At 32.8% G+C, this 11571-nt stretch overlaps 1 protein-coding gene across 7 annotated transcripts in view; it reads left to right on the top strand.

The window, feature by feature from the left end:
• Positions 1–11571, top strand: part of LOC106883929 (uncharacterized) — a 284619-nt gene that overhangs the window by 99578 nt on the left and 173470 nt on the right. For all 7 annotated transcript variants that reach the window (XR_016243622.1, XR_016243623.1, XM_089359712.1 and 4 more), the window contains 5 exons: positions 1752–1830; positions 3129–3220; positions 5977–6067; positions 10629–10765; positions 11472–11560. Coding sequence is in view for 5 of the 7 variants with exons in the window: in XM_089359712.1 (XP_089215838.1) it covers positions 1752–1830; positions 3129–3220; positions 5977–6067; positions 10629–10765; positions 11472–11560 (488 nt within the window). In the remaining 2 variants the exon portion in view is untranslated. The remainder of the gene's footprint in view (positions 1–1751; positions 1831–3128; positions 3221–5976; positions 6068–10628; positions 10766–11471; positions 11561–11571) is intronic.

The following is an 11571-nucleotide window of genomic DNA, read 5'->3' on the forward strand; positions in this document are numbered from 1 at the left end:
TAAAAATGTATTAAGGTCTGTCAATGTATGCATGAATGTGTGTGTAGACAGCGATATACTTTGTGGTATAAGGAGATAATCCTTTACAAATCTTACCAGATCAAATTAACCTTTTCCATTTCCAAATTTGATCAAATATTTTACAAGAAACAACAGTGGTATCAATATAATCAGCATAAATTAAGACAATGAGCTGGCCAAATTTTTACCACATCAGGCAAATTGCTTAGCAGCATTTCATCAGTTTTTATATTTTGAGTTCAAATTCTGCCAAGATCAACTTTACCTTTCATCTTTTCGGGGTCGAAAAAGCAAGTACCAGACAAAAGTCAATGTAATCAACTTATTCAATCCCCAGATATTGCTGGCCTTGTACCAATAATTGAAGCCAATATAACCAGTGTAAATACCTTTCACCATGGTGCCCCAACATGGCCACAGATCAGTGGCTAAAACCAATAAAAGAATAAAATAGTATGCATCATTACATTGTACATAACCCCCTTACTTTCTGATCTATGCTCCTTCCTGAGTCACTTCTATCTATCTCACCTTGCCATCTCTCCATATTGATGTTTCCCATCAAGCATTCTTCCACACTGCTTAGCATTTGCAGCATTCTTCTCAAACCTCATCTACAACCATCTCTTATTTCACACTCTCATAAAATTACTCATCCTCTTGTCCCCTCTAATTCACCACCTGAGTTCTTTTATATGCTCCTTCTTGTACCTTGAAATTCTACTCCTTGTGACCACCATCTCTATCTTCTTCTTTTAATTTTCTTGTCTGCCAAGTTTTGTGGTCACCTCACTTAGTGCCAGGAGCACAAAAAAAGCACTCAGTACACACTGTAATATGGATGGTATTATTCAGAGTATCCAGTCATAGGAACATTGCAAAAGCTGACAGTGCAGCTTGAAGCACTTTTGTGGTTCATCAGATCCTGTCTGACCATCTAATCCAGGGCAGCATGGAAAATAGAAGTTAAAATGGGATGATGACGATGATGACGATAATGATGATGAAGGGGATGATGATGATGACAGTGATGATGATGACAGTGATGATGCTGATGTCGATGATGATGACGATGATAAGACAAGGATGATCATGACATTGATGATGATGATGATGATGATGATGATGATGATGATGATGATGACAATGATGGTGATGATGATGAGGACGATGATGATGATGGCGATGATGATGATAAGGATGATGATGGAGAGTATGATATTGGAAATTCTAATTACACAATATTTTCCCCATTACAAAGAGGGAGAAATCATTAAAATTCCTCTAAAGTATAATCAAAAAATTACTATTTCTAAAATGTAAGATCAACAGTTTTAGATTATCAATTTAGTTTAACAATTTGGAGAAGGAAGTTGATGATCCTTCATAAACCATGTTAGGCAGCACCATTTTTTATGAGATTCATTTTCTATAAGGTCCAAAAATCAGAAGTATATTATTACAAGAAATTCTGTAAAGCAAACACCAAATATTTGAATCTCAATAATAAAAGCAAAGTATGGGTATTCCAGAAAGTGCTAAAGCATTTTATAAGGATTCAAAAGATCATTTGATATATTCAGTGTAAAAAAATGATGAGTGTCATTGTTATCTGTTCCACTGGTCTGAATACAGATTGTATAGGGACCATCATAGAGTTGTTTTTAGAACTTCCTTTTTGATATCTGACATCTTGTTCATTCATAAAATTCATTTCTACTTTCCAACAGAAAAACTGTCCTAGGAAGTACCATAAAATAGCAAATCACACAGCTTGCCTTCCGAAATCTAGTCTTGTATTAAAATCTGGTAAGTTAATTTCTTTGCTTAAAAATAACCTTAAATTTCTACAAAATCTAAATAACTAATCATTATTATTATATTTCTACATCAATCAAATCAAATCAGATCTAATAACCGAAAAGTAATGTTTTAAATCAGTCCAAAAATTGTCCTACACATGCTGGTTTACCAGGTGCATGTTCAAAATCTATTAATTGCGCAAGCTTTTTGTGTATACATTAGAGTACAATGTTTGAAAGATACTCTTATAGCATAATCCACTATGGATATATGTCAAGGAATGTCATACCAGAGCAAAAAACAACAACACCAATTATGATGCTGACAAATTGAACATGAGATCTGAAAGTTTTTCTGTGAATAGTTAGCAAAATCTTTTTTATTAATGATATGAATAGCATTTTACCCTCTCTCTATCACAGCGATATTCTCTGAAACATAAAGTTGTGTACCACACCATCTAAACCAACTGGATTCACTCACATTATAGTATATCACACATATATGTGTATTTGTTTATATAACAAAAGAAAATAGCATTCAGTACATGATATCGAGTTAATATTTATGGAGAATTGGCTGATTGATGATCCACACCTTTCCTACCCAGATTTTCATGAACATAGCATACATGTACAATTAATTGCCCATGCTTCCAAACTATATCAAATGAATGGTTAAAGCTGAGTTCACTTTGCACCAGCTAGATTGATTCTCATTGGCCAAGTCAGTCAACTAAACAAATAGTTTTTAGGGCAGAAAGAGGGCTGTTTCACATCAATATTGTAAGGAAAGTCACTTTGTCAAGACTTATAGTCATTAATGCTCAAGTACTCAATGATACTTGTTAGATCTGATAGCTGTGAGATTTCAGGCATTTGTGAGCTCTCAAATAGAAAATTATTTCAATGATGGCAATTAAATCATAGCTCTGTTCTCTGCCTAAATAATATCGCTGTCTGTTTTACTATATCTGATATATTAACTATATCCTAGGCAAAGCATGCATTAAAGAACAATATGATTTTATTAACAAAGTGCACGGTTATCTCTCTTAAACCTGAGAAGTCCAATCAGAAATTTCCCAGACTTACCACATACACAACGTGTCACATATTTGATCATGTCACCTACTTTGACAAGTAAAAGTTAGCACAGCTAATGCACCATGAACACACTATCAACCATTCACCATACATTGCTTGATCAATCATGTGTAAAACTCCAAATATTACCGTGTGAAAAGTTTTTATAGTTTATATTTTAAGAATATCTAACTTATAAATATCTGTTTCATTGTATAGGCATGACAGACAAAGACAGAAAACTTATTTTAGATTTACACAATAAATATCGGACAGAAGTTAATCCACCAGCATGTGACATGCTGAAAATGGTAAGTGCACATCGTTATACAAAATTTAAATTTTGTAATTGATAGAGTTAGTATCTGAATAAATAATTAAGTGAAGGTGGTTTATCACATGATTTTGGCATGTAAAATCAGTGTAGTTAACAACAAGGGGAGAAACTAAAGGAATTGTCTTCCAAGATGACCAAATATATATTGTGTCAATGATATATTTAGTAGTAGACATACACAAGAAAATAAATATACATATATAACTTTATTTATCAAACTATGTCTGTCTGTTAATCTCTCTGTCTGCATGTATGTCTGCATACAACTGGTAAATTACGATATATAATGTAGGTATATGTCTCATGAAGCACTTCCAGGGACGGTAGTGGTTATCTGAAAGTTGATATGTAAGGATGTGACTGGAAAGGCCACAAAACAACCTTCGAGTTTCATTCAATAAAGGAAATTTTGAAGAACAGAGTTAGAAAATTGTGTTTATTTCTTAGTTTACAATTGTTTCGGTGAATTCAAGTAAACCAATCTTGTGTGATCTGTTAGCTATGTCACAGCCCATGCCAGCTCTTCTGGACTTCGACAAAAGCAACAAACAATTTGATTTTTCAATCTTGCCAAAAATAGTATATACTCAGTAGACATGTAGTATGATATAGTAGGATATAATATAAAATAATATAATATAATATAATATAATATAATATAATATATATATATATATATATATATATATATATATATATATATATATATATATATATATATATATGATATGGTGATGGACTCTGCCATCAAGGACAATGTATGACCATTCACTTTTTACCAAATGGCCGTCACAAATGATTTGTTTATAGTGATCAAATGTTAGTGCCACACATTAGCTCATGCTCTCCATCAAATTGGCCTTGTCTGTAGAGGTGCACTGTGCCATGCATTGAGTATTAAAGTGATTGCAGAGATGAAGTGTTTTGCTTTAGAACACAATGTACCACCTGGTCTAGAGATTGAAATCACAATCTAGTAATCATGAATGCAACATCCTAACCACTAGGTATATATATATATATATATTGGTTTCACATTTCAGTATAAGGCAAGCGATGTCAAGGGAGGGGTTAAGTTGATTACTTTGACCTCAATGTTGAGCTGTTACTTATTTTATCCACTCCAAAATGCTGAAATGATGAACAGCAATGTTGACCTCAGCAGAATTTGAATCCAGAATATAGAGGCGGATGAAATTCTGCTAAGCATTTTCCCAGTGCACTAACGATTCTGCCAACTCCGCTTATTTAATACATATATATATATTATTATTGTTATTATTGTTATTATTATTCCACTGTGGTTGACTTTGCCTTTCATCCTTTGAGTGTCGATAAATTAAATACCAGTTGAGTACTGGGGTCGATGTAATCGATGTAACCCCACCCACCAAATGTCAGGCTTTGTTCCTATAGTAGAAATGATTATAATTATTTATTAGTCTTATTTTTATTGCGTGCTTTCATTGCACTACTAAGCACAGCTCTGTGTGCCTTGGGTATGTGCTGTGGTTTGTTGTTGTGTTCTTATTTTCATTGTATTGAATGTGTTTTACATAGGATGTATGTGGTGCATAGTAGTATAATTTTCTATATGTTATATACACTTGTAAAATAAAACAAGTATATAGAAGTATATACTATTATTATTATTATTATTATTATTATTATTATTCTGCTGAGATTGACTTTGCCTTTCATCCTTTTGGGGTCAATAAATTAAGTACCAGCTGAGTACTGTAGTCAATACGATCGATTATCCTCCTCCCAACAAAATCCAGGCCTTGTGCCTATAGTAGAAAGGATTATTTATACTATTATCATTATCATCATCATCATCATCATCATTATTATTATTATTATTATTATTATTATTATTATTATTATTATTATTATTATTATTATTATTATCATTGTTATTATAGACGTCACACAGTATACAATATTGTGAGGTTGTTAATTGAAGATATTGTATCTACTGAGGGTTTGTATTGTTTGTCAAGTTACAACGAGGACTTCAGACAGGCAGTACTTTATGCAATATGCGTGCAGTTCCAAGTAATGCTGACTTTTGCAATACATCTAAATTGTAGGGTATTTCTAAGATATTCAGTTGTTTTTTCAGATTGGGTGGTATTGAACCCAATGCTTTGATGATAAAAGGGATAACCTTTATGTTCGGCTCTTGTAGTTGCCACACATTAGCAATCTCAATTTTGAGGTCTCCTTATTTATCAACTTTTTCTCTTTCTTTCATGATGATATGTTGATCTTCTGGCACTGCTATGTCGATTATTAGGCAATTATTATAATTATTATTGCTATTATTATCCTTATTATTATTATTATTATTATTATTATTATTATTATCATTATATAGTCAGCTCATGATGGAAACATGTAAACATTTGCTCTCATCCAATAGCCAAAGATAAACATCATTGAGCATTGTTAGCCGTTTCATGGGTGACATCTTGGTATCTCTACATGCTACAATTATCTTACATAAATGAAGGATCATTATAATGTTTACTACATAGATATACCATTTGCAGTTTATACATGTTTGCATTATTGTATTACATGGATGTATAATTTCTTAACATAGCTGAAGCTACGACCCATTATATTCTGTGTTGGTACATTTGCAAAAGTGAACAAAATTAGTGATACATTTTCCATTTATTGCCTTGTTGTTGAAAATTTCACATTATTTGTCTATATTTTCAGTACTGGGATAAAGACTTGGAATATGTTGCTCAGAAATTTGCAGAAAATTGCCAGTTTACGAGTGAAGCGGGATATCATCGAGTAATACCTGGTAAGAATATACTTTATATTACTTTATATTGTAAAGTATTTCTTTTTGAAAATGGATTTCAGAAAATTTCATTTCAATGCATGTCACTGTTTTATTTAAAATTGATAAAATATACAATGGGTTTTAATATTAGCATAAGACCAGAATTAATCAGAAAAGGGGGTTTTTGGAATACGTTAACACAAGTAATTTGCTAGTATTTTATTTTATTGTATTAACCTTGAAAGGATGAACAGCAAAGCTGATCTTGACAGGATTTGAAAACAGAATGTAAAGAGACATAACTAAATACTATGAGGCACTCGGACAATTCTGCCAAACCACCATGGAAAGAAACTAATATAAAATATATTTTGGGAATTCTCATCTCATCTCATCTTCCTCGTCCACTTAATCTTGGGATGGTCGTAGGGACAGAGTCTTCAAGCATGCCTTTCATTGGGTCCTGTTATAATCAACTGCCTCTAATCAATCAGGCTGTATCTCTAAGCAAGATCAACTGAATTCAATGTGAAAACTTTCAGATGATAAACTTTTAAGTATAAATGTATAGATATTTATATTAATAGGTCCAAATTACAGAACACAAATGAGTGATTTGTATAAGTTGGACCTATTAATATAAATATCTATATATTTATACTTAAAAAAAATTCCTTGTCTGAAAGTTTCCACCTTTTGCTTTCTCTTCTTTGGCATGTATACAAAGATGCATATTTTGTATTTCATACCCAAACTATTATATTTAATATATTTTTATATATCTAATATAATTAATGCATTTAATTTGTTTATCTGTATAATTGACTCTATATCTGCTCAACTTGGTCTCTCTTACAGTCATTCTTTACCTTGTGAAATCGATCCCCTGTAGAGACATTGGAAACTAAGTTTCCATTGGAAGCTAACTAGCTTTTCATGTGTCACTAGCAGGAGACAGTTTGCCTCCGTGAGACCCTGAACTCGAAAGATACTTTTTATATGCCACTATTATGGGTACCAGTTATGTGACACCTGCATCAACCTTGGCAATGATTTCACTTGGTTTGACAGGTCTTCTCAAGTACAGCATATCCCCAAAGACTTTGGTCACAAGTCATTGCCTCTGTGGGACCCATGTCTTCCTAGGTCTACCTCTACCACAGGTTCCCTCTACAGTTAGACATTGGCACTTGTTTACACAGCTGCCATTGTCTATATGCATCACATAACCATACCAGCACAGTCATCTCTCTTGTACACATCTGATGCCTCTTATGCCTGGCTTTCCTCTCAAGATGTTTGCACTCTCTTGATCATGCATGCTGACTTGAAGATCTAGTGAAGCATGCTGCCTTCATTTCTTTCAAGCCTATGCATGTCCTTGGCTGTCACAGCTGTGTAGCATAGCTGTTTGCACACAGGCATCATGCAATCTGTCTTTCACATTGAGGGGAAGGCCTTTTGTTGTCAGCAGGGGTAGGAGCTCTCTGAACTTTACCCAGCCTATTCTTATTCTCACAGCTGCACTCTCAGAGCATCCACCTCCATTATTAACTTGGTCACCTATATAGCAGAAGCTATCAGCTAACTCTAGCTTACCCACCTGGCAATTGATGGAGACTATTTTCTGTATATTTTCAATGCTTATTGTACCTGCCCATTTTCCACCAATAAAAGCCATTTTCCCTGTTGACAACCTTCCTCTGATATTGCTGTACCTCTTATGTGTCCATAGCTTACATCAGATATATCTTATGGAGTTTCTACCTACGCTTTTTCTACAGATCAAGCAGGGCCATCTACCTGAAGGGATTTGTGATTTGTCTGCCTTCCTACTTACTAAGAATTATATGTCTATATATGTATCTTTGATCTTTTACTGGTTTCAATCATCAGACTGCAGACATGTTGAGGTGCCACCTTCAAGAATTTTTAATTGAATGAATTAACTCCAGTGTTTTTCGAAAAACCTGGTACTTATTCTATAGGTGTATTTTACTGAACAACTAAGTCACAGTGACGTAAACACACCACAATCGGTTGTCAAGTAGTGCTGAGGACAACCACACACACACACACACACACACACACACACACACACATACACACACATACACACACTCACATGCACACACACATACATATATATATATATATATATATCAATATAAGCAACAGGATATCAAGAGGTGATGCAGTACGACCATTACAAGGAGCTCCATTTAATTGAACAATGCAATCCTCAGCTGCATGAATAAATAGAATCTTTTAATCAGTTGGACACATTAATATAATTTTACTCAAATTAATTCTAGTGTCATATATGATGTGAACTTACCCACTAGTATTATATATAAGTTATATATATTTTCTTATTATTCTCTATAATTTCTTACTATTGTGTTTTCTTATTTTGATATCTTTACCTATTAACCTTTTATCTCTTCTAAGTTATTAAATTTTTTAAAGGGAAATATAAACTTTCAAGCTACTTAAGTCTAGAAGAGATGATTATAACATATCCATAATAAAGTCCATATATTTGTGCATAGTTGCATGTGTGCACATAGTTAAATATATGTATGTATCTGTGCACAACTTATTTTCCCAGTTTTTTCTCTCATTCTTAGCTTATAACTAATATAAAGATAGTATGATTTATCATCCCAGTATTCCATAAGTAAATACCCAGAGCAATCTTTATAGAAACCACCTTATAAGTAAATAATTAAGTACAGGTGTGAATATTAAACTAATTCTATGTAATCTTCCCTTTCTAATGTTGAAAATTGGTATATATTCACAGTTTATCTATTCTGGTTATAATATCATTTTTAATAATCTTAAATTTTATCTTCATACAACATAACAATATTGTTTATATACATTCATCCATTGTACCCTGTGATAATTTCCTCTGTATTAACATCATAGGTTTTATTAGCGTCTTGCCCCTTTCACTGGTAATTAACATCTTGATTTAGGGTCTTCCCCTACCCAGCCTCCTTATAGACAATTACTTATACGTTTCCTAAAATCTCAACATGATTTATGACCATACCCAACTATAAAATGTCAACTCACTCTGTCTATCCATTCTAAACTGATACTGTCCTCTAGCCTTAGATTTGATAGTTGATTAAAAAAAAAAAGACTAATAAATTAAAAGTGAAACACAATCATTTACAAGCTATGACCCTAACAAACTTCATATAGCCCTTAGAAGTGTAATATATTCTGAGTTACATTAGTAGCAACATGGACTTTCTCCCTCTTCTTGCTTTATTAGAGAATTTGAGTAAAATTATATTAATGTGTCCAACTGAGGATAGCCCTGCATTTAAATTGATGTAATGATTGCATTGTTCAATTAAATGGAGTTGCTTGAAACGGTCGTACTGCATCACGTCTTGATATCCTGTTGCTTATTTTGATTTTATTCACCTTACTTTGAGTTGTACAGATAATACTGCACTGTCTTGGTGCTCCAACTTAAGTACCTAATTCAACTGAATCTCAATTATTTATGTATATATATACATATATGATGAACTTCTTTCAGTTTCCAACTACCAAATCTACTCAAAGTTTTGATCAGTCAGAGGCTTTAGCAGAAGACACTTGTCTAAGTTGCTATGCAGTCAGACTAAACCCGGAACCATGTGCTTGCGAAGCAAGCTCCTTATCACAAGCAACACCTGTATGTATGTGTGTGTGTGTGTGTGTGTGTGTGTGTGTGTGTGTGTGTGTGTATGCACTCACTAATAATTTGTTGTAGTTATTAGGTCAAAAGGAGGTTAGCTAATGAAGGTGTTGATGATGGTGGTGTATTCTTTTCTAAGTAGTAAGGAATTGACTCTGAACAATTTATTTTTTTGCATGGACTGAAATCTAAATCAAATACAGTTTGATTTAATACTTGCACATTTGTGCAAGTAATTGGCATTGAACAATGTCATTTTTACTGCCACCACTAACATAATTACTAACTACAAACAAACAACAATCATGACAGGCAACAACCAAAAATCATCAGCATTGACACCATCATCAATTTTTCATTGTCATCTCATTTTTTTTCATTTTTTTCTGGCTTTTTTCTTTATCTCCCATTCTCTGTCTCTCTATCTCTTTCCCTCTTTCTCTCTCTCTCTCTCTCTCTCTCTCTCTCTCTCTCTCTCTATCTCTCTCTCTCTCTCTACTCCCTCTTCTTATATCTCTCATGAGCTACTTCCCTTAACATGATGCAGGAAGTAGGTAGGAACATATTATTGTACTAATGCATAGATGATTATGCCCTGTCATATAAAATCTGCCTTATCCCATATTATGACATTGCAATAAAGAGTACATACATCAGAAGAATACTAAACCATTCAAATACTAATTCAATGAGTCGAGTAGCTTAGTTGATCAAACACTTTCACAGTCATAAAATCAGATTGAGATGTATTTACTATTTACTTTTAATCTCATTATAAAGCGATAATTAAATGATTACTGGAAAGAAAAGAAATTTGGCTCAGTCATGACAATACAAAATTTGACAGTTAAAGTTATTTCGAATATTTTTCTTTAGGGAAATTTAGTGTTGGAAAAAATATGGGTCTTAGATACCAAAACTGGACAGATGTTGTAGGCGGCTGGTATGCGGATATAAAAGAATTCACCTATAATGCATCAAATGCATTTCAGAAAGTAGGACATTACACACAGGTAAGAATAATCTATTTTATACATCCAAATTTTTTAAAATATCTGAGTATTGTGGAAAACGAATAGTTGTGTTCTAGATAAAAAAAGATGTCACAATTTAGTAAAAGATAAAAAGAGAACAGACCAGAAGTTAGTAAGAAATTCTAGAAGAAAAAGACTTTATAGTTTTTCAGGATCAAATATTTTACTCAGTGAAATCTGATTTGTAATTAGAATTTTCAGTATTTCTAAAGTGATTTTTCCAACTTATATACATATTGTTGCTATTATGTTAAACTGTTGTATGTCCAAATTTGGCAATATGCATATTTTTCAATATTTATTTTTGCTTGCAATAGCCAGTTCTTTTGGTCAAACTATCATATTTCCAGCTGTTCCAGATGTCAAGGTATCAAAAATTGTCAAAGTGTAGTGCAACAGTTTTGCTATGAAATGGTGAAACTATTGTTTTGTTTTCAGAAAAAGAAACGTTTTAGACTTACAACACCTTTGCATAATAGCAACAATATACATCTTATTGACACCCTACAAATTCTCATAGATTTAGAATTATTTTAACTTCATAATGAAAGATCTAATGAAGTATAGCAATGTAAATGTTGTGAACATGTTGAAAGTGAGTATGTGGGGTTTTTTAGTTCCCTGGGCTAAATTGGATGTAAAAGATGGTAGATATAAAATTTTAAGTATATTTTCATTTTTACAGATAGTCTGGGCAAACACTGCTACTATTGGTTGTGGATTCGCTGATTGCAAAGGTCAAGGAAAAATGTTTGTATGTAACTATGGTCCAGCGTAAGTCAATG

Source organism: Octopus bimaculoides, chromosome 11 (genome assembly GCF_046866305.1).
Source record: "Octopus bimaculoides isolate indiv1 chromosome 11, ASM4686630v1, whole genome shotgun sequence".
NCBI classification, from domain to species: Eukaryota; Metazoa; Mollusca; class Cephalopoda; order Octopoda; family Octopodidae; genus Octopus; species Octopus bimaculoides.